Source organism: Watersipora subatra, chromosome 5, assembly GCF_963576615.1.
Source record: "Watersipora subatra chromosome 5, tzWatSuba1.1, whole genome shotgun sequence".
In the NCBI taxonomy this organism is placed as follows: domain Eukaryota; kingdom Metazoa; phylum Bryozoa; class Gymnolaemata; order Cheilostomatida; family Watersiporidae; genus Watersipora; species Watersipora subatra.
The window spans coordinates 30,745,350-30,770,084 of record NC_088712.1 but is presented as its reverse complement, the minus strand read 5'-3'; the positions used below and the strand labels follow the sequence as shown (position 1 = coordinate 30,770,084).

General features: G+C 34.0%; 1 protein-coding gene across 2 annotated transcripts; it reads right to left on the bottom strand.

The window, feature by feature from the left end:
• Window positions 1-50: 50 nt before the first annotated feature.
• LOC137396790 (uncharacterized) lies at window positions 51-15,068 on the bottom strand. 2 transcript variants are annotated; one of them, XM_068083099.1, is made up of 6 exons: window positions 14,993-15,068; window positions 11,914-12,184; window positions 6,949-7,099; window positions 5,527-5,732; window positions 2,833-3,051; window positions 51-811 (listed from the first exon to the last, which is right to left on the bottom strand). In XM_068083099.1, exons 2-6 carry the CDS (start codon window positions 12,166-12,168, stop codon window positions 659-661), a joined length of 984 nt encoding a protein of 327 aa, XP_067939200.1. In that variant the 5' UTR covers window positions 12,169-12,184; window positions 14,993-15,068; the 3' UTR covers window positions 51-658. The 2 variants fall into 2 exon arrangements, with proteins under 2 accessions (XP_067939200.1, XP_067939201.1); XM_068083100.1 differs by having other exon boundaries at window positions 6,949-7,078.
• Window positions 15,069-24,735: the final 9,667 nt, after the last annotated feature.

Sequence of the window (24,735 nt, the reverse complement as noted above, 5' to 3'; positions counted from 1 at the left end):
AATAAATCTTATCAGGTTGTAGTAACCAAGATATATATGAGATCATATCGTTAGAAGTAAATGCCATCTGGTTTATCAGTTAACAAGCAGTTGAGATCTTGTAGCTATTCCATTCTATTTGTTTTAACGCTTGCAGATCTCGACTGAGTGAAGGAATATCTGATGTATATGTATGTGATAACCTTGTATTTTCTTCTGATGCATTAACAAAAATTGTATTATATTATTTAGCACAGCAAAGTGTTTAAAATGCTAAAAATAACATAAATATAATGGAACACTTCATTAAAAATTATATAAAAATATTATATCCTAAAAGCTAGTATATACCAACCATTGAAACTAGCTTATCAACCAATCATATTCTAAGTGTGCTACAAAGTGCAAAATATTAAAGAGCTGCAAAGTGCAAAATATTAAAGAGCTGAAGCGAGCAAAATATTAACGTGTTCAGATAGTCTTAAGTGAACTTTATGAACATTAACACTGGCTTAATTTAAAAAAAATGAAATAAACAACAAAGGACAACAGAAGTTGATGTAGATCCATAGCTATATGTTAAGGATCCATAGCTATATGTTAAGGATCCATAACTATATAAACACCATTATGTTAGATATCCTGATATGATAGCGCACATCACTGTATGCATTTGTACTTATGTACTTGGCTTGCCGCTTCCTTTACCTTCCTTTTCCGTAATGTTTTTTGACTTCTCTATTTTGAATATTTTTTGTACTGTTTCTGGAGCATGCGAGGTGAAGTTTCCATCATAATCCACATATGAGGAGTTGTCCATTCTCATCATTCTCTGTTAACAAGTATTATATTAACATCTCATTGTTGAAGTTCTGCTGATAAAAATATGCTGCTAGATAAGTTCCTGACAGAAGATTTGAGCTGAAAATGAAATACCATATTTTTGCACCAGGCGGGTCGACTTGAATGCCTGAAACTTTCTAAAGAATGGATTATGTGCCTTTCACTATGGCGTGTCCTGTGTGCCAACCGAAATCTGGAATTTACTGCGTGTCTTTAGCACATGTTAGGGATACGGCAGAGATGTGCTGCGAATTGCTATTTACTTGTTTAAGAAACCCACTAAATGGCATCAGTAGTTTATGCTTATGAAGCTCAGTCTAAATTTAGAGGCAGCGGCGAGTAAGCTACGCCACCATACGTGGGTGAATTGTAGATGCACGGGCTAAGGTAAAGCCTGTCTCAATTATTAACGCCTTCGAAAAAGCTGTCGTCAATGTTAAACCGTAACCGACAGGGAGAGTAACTCAGAAAACGGTGAGGAGAAACAGGAATGAACCCAAACTAGCTCAGCGGTTTAATTTAGACAAAAACTATAAGGTTTTTGTGTAAGAAAAGCGAATATTTTATCCAATAAAGTTGACTAAGCTCACTGTTTGTCTTCGTTGTTGTTTTATATATTTGCTTACATATTAGTTAAATACAGACAAGGACCATGGAGTTGAGACCACGCCTTATGATACTGTTCACCCGAAATTGCAAAAAACACAGTAAGTGAAATGAAGATAGGATCAAAGTAATAAAAGATTTGTAATTGCTGAATCCAACACTTTTTAAAATGAAAATACTAATTGAGGTAACAAAGATTTTTTTTCTTATGGAATTTTTGTCTATCAGTTTTTATAGTGTGATAACCATCGTACAGTTCTATGAATATTAATATTGTACAACTCTATGATTTACACTTCTTAGCAATTCATGAAAGTCAAATCTCTTCTGATCATTTTCTATTTTGCTCTAGATCGACGTAGATCCCGCGTAACATTCCATAGTCTGACATGACTTCAGCTAGTAACGTGTATTTCATATACGCACAATATATAATATTATTGCTATACCTTTATTGTTTTTTATATTTTTTATATTTTATTTCTAATTTTAACCAACCTCCTAACTGACATTTTCCAAACTGCAACATTTAAAACCATTTCAAACATGGTTTGTTGAAAATTATTTTGGTGTTCGAATGAAATATCCTCAAACTTCACAAGCTAGAAAATTTGTATCACATAGTTAGATAGATACTACCTTTGTTATTACTGGTCAAGTTAAATTAGACCAAGACAATAACAAATAAATAAATATAATAAAATTGAACAAATAAAATCACATAAAAAATATTAAAGTGAAATTATTAAATTTAGAAAAAAGTATTTAACAAGTTAAGGAAAGACCAAAAATGTTGTGCTTTTAACTGCTGTATCTAGAGTGTTCAGGTTATGTAATAGACTTTGCTACATAACATATATTTATGCAGATAAAACAGTTTTTATAGATAAAAATGGACAAATTTTTCAAATTAAAACAAATTTGAGCTAGTAACGTGTATTTCATACACTCACAATATATAATATTACTGTTACAAGCCAGAAAGGGCTGAAAGTAGATTTCAAAAAACTTATCGTTGGCAGCTCCATAATCCAGACAGACCATAAAAACAATATCAGTATCTCCAACATTTGACAATAAAGTTTTAATATTTTACCCCTTTTGTTTGTGACTGGACTCATTTTTGGAAACATCTCAGGATGATGATATTATTAAGAGAGGAGACCCCAAACTGCTGTTAACGGGTGAGGTTTTCTCAACTACCCCAACATGCTGTTTGATACATACTTCATGCTAAAGTGAACATATCATTCCATAACCTCTTTATTATAGCCATTGTGGCTATGAAAAGCACACCTTCTCTACCCAACATCTGTCCTCACTGCAATTTCTTATATTTATTTTTAGCATAAAATTTTTGCAGTACCAAAAACCTGTTAACAGATGTAATACGGATTATCCTACCTCTTGAATACGAGCATGCTCGATGTTGATTAACTTCAACTCGGCCTCAGGTCCCGACGTCTCAAATGTCATATAATTGAGGAGCCTGTTAGTGATGGTCTTTTCTGTGACTATCGGAGCGCTGATGCCAAGAGATCTGCCGCTGCCAAAATAGTTCTCTCCAATTACTTCCAACTCAAATACGATGGCATTTAGAGTCCATTTGGCTGGCTCCAAGGTCTGTAACATTCCATTTTTTGTATATAATGTAACACGTTTTAGTCATTTGCCACTTTCACTGATTGTCCTGTTGTGCGTATAATAACATTATAATATTATATTACATATTAGCTCTATATATTTTCTGTATTAATATTATCAATAGAAATAATTAATAGTATAATGTTATTGAATAATATTATATTATAATATTAATAATAATAAATAAAAATAATAGCATTATATATATTATATAATAAAAATCCTATATATAGAAATAGTTAATCGTAATATAATACTACCAAATAATATTACATTATTAATATAATATTATTAATAATAAATAAATAATATTAATATTACATATTGAAATAATTCATTGCTAAAAAAGTATATATAAACATATATATGCATATGCATATATACATACGTATATATGGTAATATATATTAATATTATATATATATTTTTAGCACCGTGTTTAATGGACATCTGTTATTTTAGAAATACATGTACAGCTTTACCTTCAAGCTGAAGTGTGGTGTTTAGGAAAGCATTAGCTGCACAGTTTATCATTTCAATAGCCTGATCCTGGTATGAATAATATGAAATATTTGACTGTCCACTGTAAAAAGTGGAGTTAAATATTTACAGAACATAAGCTTTTGTTCAGTCTATGAATCCCCTTGAGTAAGTGATGACAACTTCTATTTCTAATAATGTAGCAATAAAAAGCGACATGTGATCTACAGTAAGTAAAAGCAGTGTATGAATGAGTGTAGGCTGACTCATACCCGAGTGATTACATATAGCTGCTGAAGGGTTTAATGTAATTTTGTGACCCTGTATGAAACTGTCATTCTGAAAAAATGATATACATGTAAGTGGGAATTGAAGCGTTCTGTAAGAGATTTCCGTCTGCTGGTCTTAAACTCGTGGCCTGAAGTTTGTAGATTGACACTTGACTACTTGTACCACTTCACCACATTCCAAAATCATAGAATAGTATTTACTATAATAAGAGTGATGTTAATAAATTCCAAAGTTGAGGAATAATATTTACTATAATAAGAGTAATGTTAATAATTTCCAAGGTTGAGGAATAATATTTACTATAATAAGAGAGATGTTAATAAATTCCAAGGTTGAGGAATAATATTTACTATAATAAGAGTGATGTTAATAAATTCCAAGGTTGAGGAATAATATTTACTATAATAAGAGTGATGTTAATAAATTCCAAGGTTGAGGAATAATATTTACTATAATAAGAGTGATGTTAATAAATTCTCATGAGAAGGAAGAGTTATAAGAATGGACTCACTACTTATTTAATGTATAAAAACAGGTTCACTTCAAGTAGTGACAGGATTAATTGGTAATCTTAGACCTTTCGTTCTCTGTATAAATGTACCACAATCTATCTGATTCAAATTTCACATATACGCCCTCGCATGCATGAAAGACAATTGTCTTTAATGAACAGGCTCATGGGTTTTTGTTGTGAAACCATTTACGTTGAAAATGAAATAAATTTCCAGGTTTGCTGAGTCTAATGTTAAATAGATATTAATTTCATTTACACCGGTCAAGGTCAAGGTCGTTTAGAGTAAATAGACTATCAGACAAAAATAAAAAACAAAAAAGAATAATGTAAATGAAGCGTATTGAAAGAAAAGCTCTTTTTGTATAACTTGGTTCTATAATGTGTATAAAGTGTTGGTGTCTGGTATAAGGTCTACTAGTATAAATATGAATGTAGTGGATGGTCAGGCAGATTGGAGATATGATTTGAGTATTTTAGACAGCAAATATCTATAAACGCATTTAGTTTTTCAGCATTAACGGTGTTTAGACGCTAGTCATAACCGTCCATATCAGCTAGTATAACTCTAAAGCATGATTTGTGAAAGTATTCTAATTTTTCTTCATCAGTTCTTGATAGAAAGTGATACTAGCTAGTCAATCATAAGAATTTCCTAACAGACACAGTTGAAAAGATCTGTCTGTATCAGAGGCAATAGCTGATGTCAGCAGGCCTCAGTGTTTGAGTTGCTGACAAGGCAGACAGACAATAAATATTATTCTGGCATTAAACTGCATCAATTCTAAGAACTTATCAGTTTATTATAGAGCAGCTGTTTGAACTGCTGCCAACAATGGAAATGAGATTCGCCTTTAAACAATTGAAGGTCATAGGTTATAGATCATAGGTCATAGGATTTTTTACTGCGCTAGACTTGTAGAGCATGCATAATACAATAGAAAAGCAAACTGCCAAAATATATAAAGCTGCCTTTTAGCCACCAGAAAATGCTTGCATAAGTTTTTGTGGTTGGAATGAATGCTCATTGGCAGCCTGTTTGTTGTTTTGTCAGCCTGTGTACCTGCTGGTGAGTGCCAATTTTATATGAGCTAAGTTGATGCTACTAGATATACAGATAAGTTCAGTCTAGTTTCTCTTAATATGAAGACATGCAAAGACAAGACACATACCTGGTATCTTAAGATGATCCACTCAGGGGGAGGGTACTCTAGCCCGCAATCTTCTCCTTCCTCCCTAATGTGAATTTTAAGCCAGGAATAGACTAGGTTTGTCTGGAATGGGTAGAGTACAACCTTTCCTTTAGCAGGATTAAATACTTCGACACCATCTTCTCGTGTGACAAAAAGCTGGAATCCTCCATCTACTACCTCATGACCTTTGAATGATGCCAAATTTTAAAATGTTTGTTTAAGCAGATATTTAGGGTATTTTTATCTGCTATAATTTTTTTAACTTTGAGAAATCTAAATGCCACAAAACTCTCCATATTCTATTATATTATTCTTATTATATTCTATTGCAGTTAAAAAAAATTTATTGCATTTCAAATACAATAGCAGCTGTCCTAGTTAGCAGTGAAGAGTAATTTGATTGTCTGGTTCATGGAGAGGTTTGCATAGATATGCTTCGTATGAAATCATGACTCGTTCAAAGGAACAATTGCACTCAGATTTTAATTCTGTCAAAAATAATTGTCAGTGCCAAATATTAGAAATTCAATTTTATTATTGTCACACATACATAGCTGTAGTTTAGGTCAGCATATTTACAGTGTTACAGCATATCTATCGCTGAGTTACAGTGATGGCCAAAATAGTTGAGAGGCCTAGCCTATGAGTGAAATAACTAGAAATTCATGTTCATATTGTAATAACCTGACTGTTACAGCAGCTAGATGATTAAAACTATATATTGTCTAATTCTTCATACTGTCAGGAGTATGTTGAAACCAATTATATTAATATTATTGTTAGCTGGTTTTTATAATGAATTTATTACTGGGCAGCATCTTCAACTACAATATCTAGCAAAATTTCTATTACGGTCAATCTATGACACAGTGTCTGCTAGATGCTGCCAAATTATACAAAGAATTGTCCAAAATTATTTTAATATGATATCTAGCAGACACTGTGTCATAGATTGAGTGTAATCAAAATCTTGCTAGATATTGTAGTTGAATTTTGTTGCCTAGTAAAAAAGTTCATAATAAAAACCAGCTAATTATAATATTAATATAATTGGTTTCAACATACTCCTGACAGTATGAAGAATTAGACAATATATAGTTTTAATCATCTAGCTGCTGTAACAGTCAGGTTATTTCAATATGATCATGAATTTCTAGTTATTTCACTCATAGGCTAGGCGTCTCAACTATTTTCGCCATCACTCAGCGAATCTGTTTTTAGGTTTTCTCATTTACAACTTTATTAGTGGTAATTACAGCTTTCATCGTAATACAAGTGACTATAGTAAAAAGTTCGGCACACCATCTTGAATGCAAACAGGATATCGCTTGCGACAGTGAAGATCTATGAATATTATCATTTTCATACCTTAAAATCCCTATAAATAGAGCGTTGTCTTACCTTCAGGAGGCGTAGGACAAGGCATATTCATCATGTAAGCCCTTTCATTCACCTCCGGACTTATTTGGTATCTGAGAACAACTCCTTGCCCTGTCTGCATCAACTCCTCTCCATCGAGTCCAAACCTCTCCTTCCAGAAATAGAGAGCTTCCTAGAGAAGGTACAAGGCTAATTACAATGCTAATATTTAGAGATGCACACCGATTAAAAAAATTAATCGCGATTAATAACTGGTCTGGATCAGTTAATCTTCGATTAATTTTAGAACTAATCTAGCAAAACCTGAAAATTCGAAAACAAATAATACAGCTGCATATAAATTAATTAAATTTGAGAAAATTATTGTTAGCAAGAGTACATGTTATGTGCAATGTACATAAGTTACAACACATTAATTATTATGAGTATGGAAATAGTCCATAAAAGTTTATAATTAAACCAGCAAAAAGTTGAGGCAGCACAGTTTATCGACATTTACCGAATGAAAAGATGCCCTCTTCCTACATGCAACATTGCCAGCTTTAAAGCTACGAGAACATACAAGCTTTATAAAATATTAAATTTCTTTGAAAATACTAATAGTAGATTCAATATTAACTTTTGCTATATTGCATCATATACACTTATGCTATAAAGTATACGTGATCTACTATTACCCTTTTAAAAAGTTGTTTTAAAAAACTGAAAAAACCTTTTAAAGATAAAAAATATTAATGTTTAATAGATACAATTTACTAGGTGATAAGTCTATGAATATATTTATTGTCATCTTTGATCAAACAGCTATGGGCTAAATTAATGTTAGTTTTTCAGTCAAAAGTTTTGGTTCCACAACCTAAAAATTGTGTTAAATCCTAAACAGATACTACAGATAATTGCGTTTAGCAGTAAAAGGTTCAAAATATAGGTTTAAAATATAAAATTAAACATAATAAACTAAATTATACGCAAAAACTTGAACTAATAAAGTAACGAGTAATAAAGAAAAGCATTATTATGACTACTACTATTGTTACTGTTATTATTATTGTTGTTGTTTTGGGAGGTTTTTATCACAACTTATAAGCCTGGTTGCATGTGAGCTCAAACACTATCTAAGGACCAGTTGGTTGTCACTGAATTCTTTGACTTTAGAACTTTCCTTTAAAATCTGTGCTGTCCCTAGAATTGTCGATTTCTGTGTTGAAGAACATCTCTACCAGGTATGAGATCATTCTGCGGCCTATTATTATTATTATGATTACTATCATTGCGATACTAAAAGGCGGATGGGCAGAGTGAAGGTTTAGAGATGTTTGAGTGAGAAGGTAGAGGTGATAATAGAAATAAGCGATGTAACTTACTTAAATTTAGACTTGATAAGACTAAACTTGGTTTGAACCAAACAAATTTATTATTGATGTTGTTTCTACACTACTCTCTATTCTTACTCACAAAACTGTGTCAACAAACTTTGAACATTGTATGTTACAAGTTACTTCAGGTCTAGCGTCAAATACTGCCTGAAATCTGATGTCATTTGTTGGTAGCTTTGCAAGTCAAAACAATTGTAAACCTAGGACTGACTGTATTTGTAAATCTAGGCTTGACTGTATCTGTAAGTAGAGGTTTGACTGTATTTGTAAAATGAGTTGTGATTGTATTTGTAAGTAAATGTTCGACTGTATTTGTAAAAAGACGTTTGACTGTACTCTAGCTTACACACTTTTGAGATCTGACTGTTCATTGAGCAAGGAAAAGTATCCTTTTACGATGAAGCTATATCTATACTAATATGTATAAGAAAACTAGATGAAGGCCCAGCGTTGCTCGAGTAATAAAAAAGGTTTTAGCATAGAAAATTTATTTTTAATTGGCTAAGTTTGTTTACCCAATGCATTTGAGTAGCTTGAGCTCTTTTTTAAGCTTTTAAATAAAAGCAGTTATTATAACTTAAGCTAGTGGTAGGAAAAAAGGTTGCTTTGTACTCTTTAAGAAGGCTAGATGAAGTGTCGGCATTTTAACCAATCACCATTAAAGATTGGCAGGTGTAATAGGAATGATGTGCTAAACCATTGCGTAGCAATGTGAACCCGGACCTGTAGGTTCCGAGTTCAATTCTCATGTAAAGCTCATTTTTCGTTCATAAAACTTTATCGCTATAACTGGACACACAACAGACCAACAGACAAACCAACCAAACACTGACATTTATATATGTAGAGTAATATGCACCGAAGCAAGTTTCATTATCAAATACAAGCATTGAAATAGACAATCAGTTTAAATATGCCTCAGAAGCAAGCCGTTGTATGGAAATTACATTTGAAACAAACATTCCTCAAGACGGTGCTGTAAAAAAGAGCAACAACAAACATACATGTGACAGCAATTAAAGTAGTTACGCAAAACCAGATACAATTCTAGGCACCTATTTTCTTTATTGACCTCTTTATATTCTACAACCAACCTTTATATCAACCAAAAATGTAAAGCTCATATTTTGAAATTAACAAAGCTCTTAATAATAAGATATAAGCTTTTAGCCAAAAAAACACCTGCTAGAAGATGTCATATCATAGAGCAGCTATCTGTCAAACAATTGGAATGACGAGACACAGACAACAATGCTCTCACATTACTAAAAATGACAACGCTTCCTTATCTAGTAGTTATGACAAGTAAATACAAGGACTCTGCCTTTCTATGGTTTACTCTAGTATATATTTGCTGCTACAAACAGCCCGAGAATTTTAGCCGATTTCTATTGTGGCCTTTGTACCCAAAAATGCAGCACATAAAGGTATGTTTGTCATATTTAGATTTTTGTAAAAATGCAATAGTTTAGCTTTGGAGTACAACAACTAAACTAATGCTATGTTTACTGACAGCTTTAAAGTGATTTATGCTCATTCCTTATACAGACCTATTAACATTACATCGACTTAATTTATTTTATAAAAAACAAAACAATTAAACATTATTGCAAATTAAAACAAGTTCTCTTGTGTATCTCTATCACCATGACTACCTTTACAATGGCCATATTCTGCAGTTCAAAGCTTCCACTTTCCTTTGCCGTTCTCAAAGGTGAAGTAATCAAAACAAATTACACTTTATTAGTTCCATTAAATTAGTTTTTTTACAATTCTAACTTTTTCCATAATACATTTGTTATATTGCTGGGCTGTCATCTGCAGTTTGCACTATGTAGTTTGATATGTTTGTGAAATGCAGGACGAATTAATTTAATTTCCATGCAATATGATGGGAATATTTGATCCAACATATGAAGTAGGAACAAGAACCAATTAAACTAGGAAGAAAGATGTTTGATTATAACTATAGGCTTTTTAGGATGCTAAAAGAATTACTGTCTGTATACAGCTGGTCAGTCATATTTTTAACCAAATGAGAAATTCACGTTAACATTTTATTATGACTTTACGACTGGAAGCTATAGCAATATGGTTGCTATGGCGAATGTTTATCTGAAAGGAATCACACCACAACTTGAAGTGTTAAAAAAAGCAAAGGAAGGAGTTTAATATAATAAGAACAATCAGGAAAAGACAGCTGGAGTTTCTTATGTACATAAAGGAGGGTTTAGAGAACTTGGCGGTATCTGGAAGAAATGGAAAGCCTAAGCAAAGGAAATTAAACTAATTCATCCTACATTTCACAAACATATCAAACTACATAGTGCAAACTGCAGATGACAACACAGCAATATAACAAACGTATGATGGAGAAAGTTAGAATTGTAAAGAAAGTAATTTATTGGAATTAATGAAGTTTGGTTTGTTTTGATTACTTCACCTTTGAGAAAGGCAAAGGAAAGTGGAGGCTTTGAACTGCAGAAAATGGTAATTGCAAAGGTAGTCATGGTGATAGAGATACACAGGAGAACTTGCTTTAGTTTGCAATAATGTTTAATTGCGTTGTTTTTTTTATAAAATAAATCAAGTCAATGTAATGTTAATAGGTCTGTATAAGGAAAGTGAGAGAGAAAGAGAGTGAGAAAGAGAAGGAGAGAGAGTGAATGAATGAGTGAGTGAGAGAGTGAGTGAGAGTGTGAATGAGTGAGTGAGAGAGTGAGTGAATGAGTGAGAGTGAATGAGTGAGTGAGAGAGTGAGCGAGTGAGAGAGTGAGCGAGTGAGTGAGAGAATGAAAGAGTGAGTAAGTGAGAGAGTGAGTGAGAGTGGGAGTGAGTGAGAGTGTGAGTGAGTGAGAGTGAGTGAATGAGTGAGTGAGAGAGTGAGCGAGTGAGAGAATGAAAGAGTGAGTGAGAGGGTGAGTGAGAGTGTGAGTGAGAGAGAGTGAGAATGAAAGAGTGAGTGAGTGAGTGAGTGAGAGAGAGAGAGTGAGAATGAAATAGTGAGTGAGTGAGAATAAGTGAGAAAGTGAGTGAGTGAGAGAGTGAGTATGTGAGAGAATGAGAGAGTAAGTGAGTGATAGAGTGAGTGAGAGTGTGAGTGAGAGAGTGAGTGAGAGTGAGTGAATGAGAGAGTGAGAGAGTGAGTGAGAGTGTGAATGAGTGAGAGAGAGTGAGAATGAAAAAGTGAGTGAGTGAATGAGTGAGAGTGAGAATGAAAGAGTGAGTGAGTGGGAGTAAGTGAGAGAGTGAGTAAGTGAGTGGGAGTAAGTGAGAGAATGAGTGAGTGAGAGAGTAAGTGAGAGAGTGAGTGAGTGAGTAATAGAGTGAGTGAAAAAGAGAGCGCAAGCAGAAGCATCGGAGCAAGCAAAGGTATCGGAGCAAGCATTGTTAAAAAGACAAGGGAAATGAAATGGTGGAGAACCGTGATCACCCACACCTCACAAAACATGCTACTTGGAAAGAGAGACTTACATTTATAGTTGTACATTAATATCTAACCTAACCGATGTTACTACCAAAGATGGTGATGCAAGTCTTACTACTATATCAATTAGTTATATTTATTACAAAAAATAAAGTGCTAAGTTTTAATTTGTAAAAATCTCACTTGTCTGCGTTGCATGATGGTCTCCTCCTCCCACTGAAGGTGCCTTCCGAAAAATTCTTCACCATTGAGTGCATTGTTAGCGAAGGGATTTGGGCCTTCCGCTACTGGCACTGTACCATTACCAAATGTAAACATGTGTGCGTGAACATGTTCTGGGGCTGCAGGGTTAAAGTTGAAAGACAAATATTCCGCCGAGGTACAGCCGATGAAAGCAGCCAAATTCAGCAACAGCAGGTACAGCTTTGTGATAAGCATGTCACGTTTAGTTTTCCTGCAAGAGCATAAGTCATGGCAATCTATATTAATATACTCCACTTCGTCATTGTGTAAACATGCGCTTCCATGTTTGCTGTCCGATTTTGGTCAAACTTTGTACCCATAAACTTCATACCTTCTGCCAGATCGCCAAAAACACTTAGTTGCAAAATTATACCTGGTTCCTGAGAATCCACCTTTCAAACAACTACCTGCAAATTATTTGATTAAAATTGAAAAATCTCAGGCATCCCCTGGCCTACTGCTAGTATATTGTAATCTGAAGGTTTGGTGACTGCTATAAAATTGCAAGAGACTGCAGAAATGCTCTAAATCTCAGATATAAGATGTAAACATTCGATTATTTTAACAAGTTTGACTGTTTCATTCTGCTCACTGTGTTAAGTGTCTGAAGCCAAGAAACCTTTAGACCTTTAGTCACTATGTTTCTATGACACGGTTCACCCTCAAGGTAACCTTTAGTCACTATGTTTCTATGACACGGTTCACCCTCAAGGTAACCTTTAGTCACTATGTTTCTATGACACGGTTAACAGATATTGTCCTTGACAGATACGTACTAATTTAGAAATAGTTTCTACACTAATGTGAAAGAGAAACCACTAATTAATATTAAACCAAGACAACTGATACTATTTGACATGAAATATCTATCTTTTGTAGTTCGATTGTTTTTCTATTGGCTTTCATAGTAGAGTAAGTGTCAGAAAATTGAGCATGATAACTCAGGAATTTTACCAATTGTTTGGCAGGTTTTAAAGTTTTGATTGACTTTGAATTCTCAAAGCTTCTGATTAAACTTTGAGCAAATTTTGGCTGACTATCATCAAAGGTACATGCAGTTTTTTCATTCGTGTTTCCTGTATACGAACTCTCTATATATAAAGCTAATATTCAAATGGCTCACTCAGATAAATCTAGGTTGGCCTTGAGAGCACCGTTGAGGTGGATAAAAAATGATATTTAATATCATATATAAGTATATAAAAGTATAAACTGCTATAGATACTAACTGTATAGTATTTACAGAAGTATTTCAATTGCTGCTACAAATGCAAGTCTCAGAACTAGCTGTAAAAAGCATGGAGTTTAGAAAACACTACCGCCAGTGAAATATTCTGCAAAATTTAAAAATTTAACAGTTAACTGCTCTTTTGAAGAGAGGGCACAACTCCTGACTTGCTAGTTACAAAAAATTATCTGCAGCTTAGCTAAACCAATTTGCTATAATTATGAGCCTTTTGCTGTTGCGACAAAGACTACTGAGGCAAGTAAAGCAATAGCTAATTTTTTCAGGCTTTGTGAGATGTCTAAATGCTGGTAAATAACCAACTGAACTCTTGACAACCCCTGCCTATCGATGCAAACCCAACAGCTCGTGGGTTAGTGAGCGGTAAAAAAGTGACTACGTTAAAAAAAAGTTGTGAAGCGCATCAAAAAAAGACTGGAATGCAACAATCTTCTGTAAGAGCTCAGACTGCTCTTTTGCTTGTTCAGCCAGCAAATCCTTACATATTTTTCCCAACAAGAGAAATATGTACATGGCAATGTGAGATGAGGTAAAATAAAAGGAGTAGACATGCACAGGTTTTGCAGTTGTACATGTGGCCCCACATAAATCAGAAAGCAGCTCACAGCATACATGCTGTATATAAAAATTAAATATACATTTAATATAATGTTTAAATAAATATTTAAAAACTAACTGCATTTGAAATTAATTTTATGAGTCAAGGAGCTGTCCACTATCAGCTTTATTATAATAAAAATTATTAGTGGAACCTTCTTTGTTCGTCTGTCTGTCACCGCACTTGGATGTCAGGAAAATTTACAATTTCAACAGGATTTAAACTTATGACTTTCAGTTTAATCGACCAACACTTCACCACCTGCACCAGTCAACCAACTTGCCATATTTCGGAATAGTTATGCAATTAGTTATTACAACCGACAATCCCTCACGGTGCGCCAGTCTGACAAGGTCCTGGTATGTATTTATAAAATTGTTTCCAAAAAGATTTGTGTCGATTTATCTGTCAGCCTTCTATATGATTTGTTATTTCCTTTGACTTCTTTAAGGAAATTTTTTAACAATTTCCAACATTCTTGCGTAATTTTCATTGTAAACTGACCAAAATAAACAACTTTGAGTACCTAAGAGAAAGTTTACCAGATACGCCCAAAACTCTGCAAACATATCATGACATACCTGATGACAGACAGAAGCCAGTAAATGACAGGCCCTGCAAGTGCTTGTCAGTCAAGTGCTTTAATGCTCTCTAAACAATTTTTGCTTCATAATATGTTTATGCTTCTATCTTTCAGTCGTCTGTTATTTGGTCACATTGGCTAAATAAATAGGCTATCTTAGAAAAATGTTGTCAAAATTAAATTTGTAATTTCGAGTGATTAACTGGCGCATTTAATGTAATCACATGTTTTTATAGGCTCATCTCTGGCACAAATTTGGCTGTTGCTTTAATAAATCTTATATTAATCAATCCCATTTGGCCCCAGTTCTAAATTATATCAACCTGAGAGCAAGTTTTTTCAGTGTCAGCTAAAACTGTCAATCATCAATCAATGATCATTGTTTAAAAGTTTTATTTTACATTCTAAATATTTTCCAATGGTAAAATTTTAGCTTAAAACATTCAAAACATCCATGAAAGTTTAAGCAATCGATTTTGATTATCTTTACTTTCCATATCAGTTTAATGTACCCAAACATGAAAAGAGTGAGAATTAGAACAAAAAAGTTTTTAATCTAGCTAAAACTATATAAACTATATATAACACTTACTGAAGTTTGTTGTGTAATAATATCCTTTATAACAACCTATCAATGTTTGCACTCTGCTGCAGCTGTCAAGCTCTATATGACACCAATGATTCGTTACGCGGTCAGCGCCCATTAACAGCGCATCAGCACTTTGATGAGATTATGATCTGACAGCCTATTGGTCAGTGACATCGGCTCTAATAGCTGTTATGACATCAGATCTAGCGTCAGCATAGTTGTAAAACTTGTTTTCCTCATGCGTTCCTCGCAAGCTAATAACAGACCAAGTGGAAAGTATGCAGAACAGCAATAAAATCATCAAGCCATTTTTTAAACACGTCTGTTCAAAACATTTTTATTAAGTTGTTATTTCATTCCAATCATTGCCAAATAAATATTTCACCAGTTTTTTAGAAGTTCTACATTTGCACCTCTTTACAAAAGAAGTTGTTCTCTCACGTTTGTAGCAAATCAAATCACGGCTATGAGATCAGATTAGTGGTAAAAGGCTGCTGTAAGACGGGATATGAATGGTGAATAGGTTGGTGATTGAAGGGGAGACCACAATCATTTAAAGTTAATCTTCTCGGCATCCCGGTTAGATGACTTGACAAACAGATTTTGTTGTTTTGCCTTATTGTAGGCGTTCAACATATTTGTTGTTAGTTTTACTTTGCAGAATAGACTTTGCTGTTTAAAAAAAATAAGCAGTTCGTTGCAAATGAACATCGAAAATGTGCACTCTTGTTGTATACGCCGTTGTATACATTGTAAAATGTGCGTCAACTTGTTTTATATTTACCGCAATCTTGGTTTATAAAACCAATGAGATTGGTCACAAAAAAGGAGAAAAGTTGTTGATACAAACCAAAAATACCGCAGTTACGGTACAGCTGACAAATTAAAAGAGTTATGTCAAGTTTTTTACTTTTGCATGGCCAAAGGAGTGATTTTAGAAAAATCTTGGAACGGATTAGGCAGTTTACATGTATTATCCTATTCTTATAACACGAATTCCCTATAACATAAACGTTTCTGGAATGGACTATTTACGTTGTAGGGGCGCCTATACTGTAATAGTAAGTATGCAGTGCCTATGCACCTCTTCTTGTATCCTTCATACTGAAATAAAATATAATGCCACATAAAATATATAATATAATATATAATATAGTATAATATAATATATAATATAACATAATGTCACAAACCTCATTTAAAAAGCCTCCTATTATGAGAGATACAAATAGGCTAACAGGCACCTTTAATGAAACACAATGCAGAAGGCATATAAAGACATAAAAATGTGAAAACGTGACAACGCAAAAGCCTATTGTAAATGACTAGGAGTTTGTAACACCCAGATACAACATATTTAGTTTAACTCATAAAATAACAGTACAGTACAAACTGAATGTTGTCTTTTAACTTTGCCACAACTTGGGCTGATCAGATACATGTAAACTTGAACTTGAGTAATTGTTAAAAATAAGAGTTTTAAAAACAAATGCTTTTAGAGGTCATTGATTTCTTCTAAAACGAGACTCTATATAAACTATATATATATATACGCTGAGATACAAAGATGTAGCCAAGTGTAACATGAAGTAGATAGAACTAGACTCAAACAAATGGTAAGAGAAAGCGGAAAACAGAGATGCAGGTAGGTCAGTGATAAAGCCTAAACCATAATCGTGTCTCCAATCTGCCTGACTACCCATTATATTCCTACTTCCGCAAAAAAAAACTACTACGCCTTATGCCAAACACTACACCTTGCCAATTTATTTATCTTCTGTATGACAGCCATAATTGAAATGATCGACTGTGAGAAAGAGAGAGAGAGAGAGAGAGGGAGATAAATAAACATTGCAAGTACAAGAGCTGAGTGAGAGAAAACAGTTGAGTTTCCAGAAAAGATTATAGCACAAACAAGGAAAGAATGATAAGTCACAGGTAGACTAGTATGGTTGACTAAGAATAAATATTTATATTAGTATGAGCAGACACAAAGAAGTACTTTGATTTCTAAGCAACATTAACTGCTAGTCTAAATAAAGCATGACCTGTGTTTGCGTAACAGATATTGTGGAGGTTTCTGAGAACAGCAATGTGTATATGTATTTAATTGACTTGACTGCATGAACAAAACGCCTCCTATTAGTTAAATAACTACTTGGTGTAGGGAAGGGCAGGTGTAGTGAAGGGCAGGGGCAGGGAAGGGCAGGTGTAGGGAAGGGCAAGTGTAGGGAAGGGCAGGCGTAGGGATGTATTGGGACGTATTGCATCGTATTGTATTGCATTGTGTATTGTTACCTTACCAATCAAGCTATGCGAGATTGATGGATTCATTGATTGAGGGGGGATAAATTTCGCAATGTGGGTGAAAATACGCATAACGCTCTGAGTACAATGCAACATCATTTTATGCTTGCTCTCACGGCTCTTATTAGCAACTTTAGCAATAGGTTACTAGCTTACTCAAATTAGCCATTGTTAATGTGCCACGTAATGGCAAGTGGCAGGCAACTACATTACCTGTCACTGTATATAAGCTGAATTTTAATATCCATGCAAAGCCGGGAATTCCTCTAGTATCTTATATTGTATCTTGTTTATCAGATATTATATATCAAATATTTTATATTATATAACAAAAATTCTCAGACATGTAACATCACAGGTATTACAATTCATCTTTTATTTTAGGCTCAAACACAAATAACTCCTACAGGCTGATGTCATCTAGGAATTATGTCATGGCATGAGTTACTGTCATGCCATTAACCTGTAGGGCAGCCATTAAGGCAACAACAATGGCAGCCAATAAAACTACGGAAGCCATTGAGACTACGGCAGCCATTAAGACTACGACAGCACTTAACAAAGGCTATTTTAATAAACTGCTGCTATATTTAAACGTTTTAACTTAAAAAAAATGCAAGAGAATCGCTTCTAGGGCAAGTTTGAACACACCATGCGCTTCTGCTAAGACACCTGCTAAGACACCTGCAAAGTGTCTTAGCAGAAGTGCCTTCTGTACCTTAGCAAAACAAATAAAAATGTTTTTGCTCAAAAAACCTAATTTTATTTAACATATACAACATTTACCATTCTAACTTTTCAACTTCATTTCAAGAAAAAAGTGTTTTTGTGCAGTTCAAATAAATTAATAAAAAAATAAACAAACGATGAGTTCATGAAAGTGTGTGTATAAAAAAACATTACTGTTGCAGAAGAAGCTTGTTGTATTCAAAGTTTTGATGGACAATACTGGCATCCCTTGACACTAGTACCCCTTGATACTGGTACCCCTTGATACTGGTACCCCTTGATACTAGCATTCATTGATACTGGTACCCCTTGATACTAGTACCCCTTGATACTAATACCCCTTGATGCTGGTACCCCTTGATACTAGTATCCTTTGATACTGGTACCCTTTGATGCTAGTACCTCTTGATACTAGTACCCCTTGATACTAGTACCCCTTTATACTAGTAACCCTTGATACTAGTACCCCTTGATACTAGTATTCCTTGATACTAGTACCCCTTGATACTGGTACCCCTTGATACTAGTACCCCTTTATACTAGTACCCCTTGATACTAGTACCCCTTGATACTAGTACCCCTTGATACTGGTACCCTTTGATACTAGTACCTTTTGATACTAGTACCCCTTGATACTAGTACCCCTTGATACTAGTACCCCTTGATACTGGTACCCTTTGATACTAGTACCTTTTGATACTGGTACCCTTTGATACTAGTACCCTTTGATACTAGTACCCCTTGATACTAGTACCCTTTGACACTGGTACCCCTTGATACTAGTACTCCTTGATACTGGTACCCTTTGACACTAGTACCCCTTGATACTAGTACCCCTTGATACTAGTACCCCTTGATACTAGTATCCCTTGATACGAGTACCCCTTGATACTGGTACCCCTTGATACTGGTACCCCTTGATACTAGTATTCCTTGATATTGGTACCCCTTGATACTAGTACCCCTTGATACTAGTATCCCTTGATACGAGTACCCTTTGATATTGGTACCCCTCGGTACTAGAACAAACGTAAAAATGAGATGTCAGAATTTCTTTGTCTGACCAAACAGAGTGCGAATGTAGAGGCAACTCCTACCCTAGGTAATGCAATTGTCCGTGTGAAAAGCATTTAGCTTGTACAAATTTATCGAAATTAGAAATAATAGTGTCATGGCAGATTTGAAATATAAATAGCACATTTAAAAATTATAAATTTAAAAAAGTTAGCTTTTTAAAAAATTTCGAAAATTGTAACGAACACAAAAGGTAAGTAATATTAATTAATTATAAGAATTGCAAATTTAGTGTGCAATCGGGAAAAAGATAAACAGTATTATGGTAAAAGTGATTGTAATGACAAGAACGACTTTGTTTTGTGATTACGAGTGTGTGGTCATAAACTTACAATTAGAACGACTTGAGTTCTAATCCAATACATGGGTGATTTTTCATTGCTAAAATGTTTTAGCTATAACTAGGCGGACAAAAGACAGTTAGACAAACATACATTGAGATTTATGTACATAGATGAGTTATATACATTATATAGAGTTTTTTTATATATTTATTATTTACCATAAACCCTTGTATTGAATGCCACTTCTATTTGACCGCCACTATGAGAGAAGGGTTGAAAAATAAAGCACCAATCTCTTTTGACCTTCTTTTGACCTTCTTTTGACTGCCACTTTGACAATATTTGATCTTTATGAACCCATAAAATCAAGGAATCAGTAAAAGTTTGTCTATAAAATTATATTAATAATGAACCGTTTACATCAATAACAACCAATTTTCTTGTTGTCCAACTTCAGAGCTTTCCTTTTTTTCTTCAAAACTTTAAAAGTGACACCATAAAAATAGTCAATAATGGCCTTAGGCTAATAGCAGTTTCTTGTTATACACAGTCTTGATACTTCGATGTACTTGTATATAAAGATGGTTTACATTTATAGTGGTAAATGAATGACTAGTTTTAGGCCAAAGATTAAGTTTAGCGAGCAAAACTTTTACACATCACATTTGAGCTAAATGTAACTCGTAAAAAATTCCCTCTGCCAAAAATTAGTTTAGACGCGAATATCAACTAGTTCAGCAGGGCAGAAGAAGAGTTGAAGTCAGAAGACATTGTGGAAGGTATTGGACCTCCAGAAAATCTTCGTTCCATCGAAAGTAACAATCAGAAAGCAGCTATCCGAGCAAACGATGAAAATATTTTTGTTTTAAGAACATTAACTTTTGTTTCTGCCTGTAATATAAGTATGGTTCGTTTATGTCACTTGTTCATGAATATGTATTTGTAGCATTTGATAAATTATCATTATATTACTTATAGATTTGCAGATTTTTAGCATATTATTTGATAGCATAATTGTGGTAATTTTATCCTACAACTGATCAACACTCATCATTTCTTTTCTATTTCACATAAAAAGTTAGTTTCAACTGCAAACTGTAGCAAACATGTCAATGAGTGCAATGAGCTTTTGGCAACACTGTTAAATATAGACATAAAATAAAAATATGTCTTCAATTTTACAATGAAATAAACATTGAAAGCTCCAACAAATTGCAAAGAAGGACACAGGCTATAATATCTTCACAGGTTAATTGAAAGCCATAGATATCGACAGGTAGAGACATTTCTCAGTTTCTCAACGCATTATTAAAAGATCTTTGACAAGTTGGAGGTAAGTTAGCAAATTTATTGCATCCAAAAGGTTTAACATCGCTCTACCGGAAAATGGGCAAAATATAGGCCACATTCGCTTCGCTCGTAAAAGGGCTAAATTTATCTTCCAAAAATTCTGACGAGCTATTTGAAAAATACAACGCCTGCCTCTATTTGAACGCCACCAGTATAGAGAAAAGGTCAAAAATAGAGGGTCATGGCGTTCAATTATAGTTTTTACGGTATGTATAGTTGCCTAGAAGTCTTTTCTCACTCACAAATATTAAAACCGGTATTTAGCTAATATGGTATTTTTAGTCACAAAATTCAACTTTTGTATCAAGTTTGATAAGTGTATAGCAATCAAATCACAAAGAAATGATATGATTAAAAAATTCAAGGGGTAAATATCAATTAAACTAGGAATTTTCATCTGTGAATACAAAACTTGAAGATGCATTAATTCCTAATTTAGATTGCTTGTTTTGACAGAGCCTCCGGTAGAGAATTAGGGAGGTCACAGAGTTTAAACATAAACAAATATAATGTGATTAATATAAACATTTTGATGATTCAGTGAATGGCGGAGAAAAACCATTAAAAATTTTGAATGATTAATGAAGCTTTACCATAACAGCCATGTTTAATGATGCAATTCGAATATTTTATTTTATCCTTTCAGAAAAAGATGAAATATATGATTGAGTTACTGTACTATTAGTTTGTAACAAAAATATGAGAACTTTCCATGATTTCATATTTACGCAGCTGTTTGTGGTGAGAGCTCAATTGATAGACAAGTGCATTTATATTAAGGTTTAGAGCTTGGTTACTTTTTGGCTTAGACAGTGGTTAGTTGTAGGCATGTTTTGCGTGCATATCATAGCTGTAAGGCGTAAGCGATGGGATCAGCCACCAGCAAGTATGATGCCATCGCTGTTTGTTCCAAAAAAATAGTTTTTTGGGTTTGTAAAAATCACAAGATTGAACGGCTTGATGTTTTAAATGGAGTCAAATGGAAGGATACTTGAGTTTGATTGGTTTATTGAGATTCACACTACTCGCATACAAGCGGCAATTTGATTAATAAATTGTACCCTTGATTGTGATTGGTCTTTTGAGGTGTCACCTTGATTGTCTATTTAAATGTGATGATTATTGTTAGCTTACCTATTACCCTGGCTCTCCTCTGCACCGTGAGAGATCATCAGATATAATAACTAACTGCAAAATTATCCAAAATGTAGATCAGCTGTGGAGTGGCACAGATGGTTGCGCGCCACTCCACAGCCTGGCTGTTAAACCAAATGATTACATTAGATTCTTCCATCAGTAGAACCATCTTCTATCACTATGGGTTTAGTCATTGAGAAGTGTACAGATATTCAGAGAGATGTTAAGTTTGCAAATGGATGTGACCAGACTATTTAGCGGAGTAGATTAGTATAAATCAAGTATTGATAGTGTCCCATAATGTAAGACAGATGAACATCATTTTAGTTGTAAAACCAAATGATTGCTCAAATTATTCATCACGTTTAAGAACTAATTCCTTGATGCGCTCGTAAGAGATATATGAGTTTATTGCACTTAAGACTGCACTCACATCAGACTGCACTTAAGACTCACATCAGATTTCAAAAGGTTCTTAACAGAAAGTATAAATATTTTGCTATCATCTGAAATTTTGTTTGTTATTTTAGATGATCTGACTGCTAAGATGTTTGAAGATTAAAATAGGCAAAACATGATCTTGGGGAAAAGCTCGAAAGAAAAAGATTTCTGACGTCAAAAGTTTCTGGTTTGTCTCTTTCGATACAACAACATGCGGTATTGCGTTAGTGTTGCAGTGTTACGAGTCTCTATTTAAATATAATTTATTTTATATTTGCTCGTGATTGTTGAAATAAAACTTCAAATATAACCTCAGGTACATTTGAAAATATGTTTCAAATGATTTAAAAATAGGCTGATTAGAAATTGTCTCATCATTTTCCTTTAAATTCTGTTTAAATATATGAGTAGTCAATTCTAATGAGATCCTATATTTATTGCCAAACAATATGCACGATTATTAATATTATTTTCAGAGAAGTCTGGGCACGTCTCTTAGGAGTGTTTTAATCGTGATCAAGTTTCATCATTTTTAACCTTGAAACATTTTGGCAGTCGGATCCCCTCAAACAACAAACGAAATCTCAAAATAATGATAGAATGACTCTGGGTGACTCTTTAATTTAGAAAAAAAATTGAGCAAAATATTCATAGGCCAAATATCGGTTCAACATGTTGGTATTCATATTGATAGACAACAAGCTTCAAATTGTGTTAATTCTTCATTTAAAATGCTAAAAAAGACTCTCCCTTGCTTGTTTTGGCATAAGAATCGATGAATGCATAGAAGAAAAGTCAGAGGGTGTCACATTAAGATATAAACAAATCGAATGGGATGGATATAAGCACACCAAACTTGCGATTTGATGAATGCCTGACAGTAACCAAGAAAAGGTTAGAAACGACCGTAGCATTGTATTTAACTCAAAGGCTGCTTAGGCATATATATCAAATAGTTAATTTGATATAAAAAATAAAAACCTTTGATATACAGTACATAGTATATAACTAATATGCAGACTTGATTACATAATCAAAACTGTAAAGGTTATATATAATTTATTGTAAAAACAAAATCAAGCTGTGAAGATGTAGGACAAAAAAATTATAAGGAACTTTCTAATCATCTCAATCATGACACCTGCAAGCACCTGTCACTGCCTACATTCTAGAGGTGATCTGCCATATGTGGCATAGGCGTTATAAAATTAGCACCTGCTTGCTCTACACACTTTGTGATAAAATATTCTCATAGACTGATACTAGATCGGGTAGCCAAGGGAGGAGCTGAAATTTGATGACATATGACAACATATTGTGCAATACTTTGTTTTGCGTAAAAAATGAGGGCAGTCGTATCTAGCTAGAAGGAATGTTACTATAAAATCACTCATCCTCTAATACTTTATCTCTAACTGCAAGAGGTTTTGACAGTTAGTCTCATTGGCAACCGTAGAATAGAGGTTTGTTCAAATTATTTTAATGGTTCCAAAGAGGTTTACTATAATAAGGCCGTGTCCGCCCGCTCGTCTGAAGCTATGATAAAAGTGCTAGAAAAACTTCCCTTGCACAAGAATCAAACCCGGGGCCTCAGATTTAAACACAAGCATGCTACTAGTACACTATTCAGTTACCTTGGACAGCAATGAAATAATTATGGATATAGTGATTACGCATGACGGTCTCTTAAAGTACAGCTAGTGAGTAGCAGCAGCGCTAGCGTACTGGTAGCTCTAGCGTACCGGTAGCTCTAGCGTACCGGTAGCTCTAGCGTACCGGTAGCTCTAGCGTACCGGTAGCTCTAGCGTACCGGTAGCTCTAGCGTACCGGTAGCTCTAGCGTACCGGTAGCTCTAGCGTACCGGTAGCTCTAGCGTACCGGTAGCTCTAGCGTACCGGTTTGATAGAAAAGCATTCATGGTTGAGAAGCTCAGGGCAAAAAATATCAGAGTAAAATTAAAAACAAACAGTTATAAAACTCATAGCCATTTTAGACAAGGATAAGTTAACTGTTCATAATGAAAGTGTTCAAGTCAATGACGCACTTATATTGACAAATATTACTATACTGTTAACCAGCTTATTTCACTGAATTACAGCGTTTCATCGAAATTTAAATGCAAAGGCAATCATGTTGAGAGGTTTGATTGTAATATATAAAACCTAGTGCAAACCTAGTACCAACCTAATACAAACCTAGTACAAGCCTAGTACAAACCTAGTACAAACCTGGTACAAACCTAATACAAACCTAGTACAAACCTAGTACCAACCTAATACAAACCTAGTACAAGCCTAGTACAAACCTAGTACAAACCTGGTACAAACCTAATACAAACCTAGTACAAACCTAGTACCAACCTAATACAAACCTAGTACAAGCCTAGTACAAACCTAGTACAAACCTGGTACAAACCTAATACAA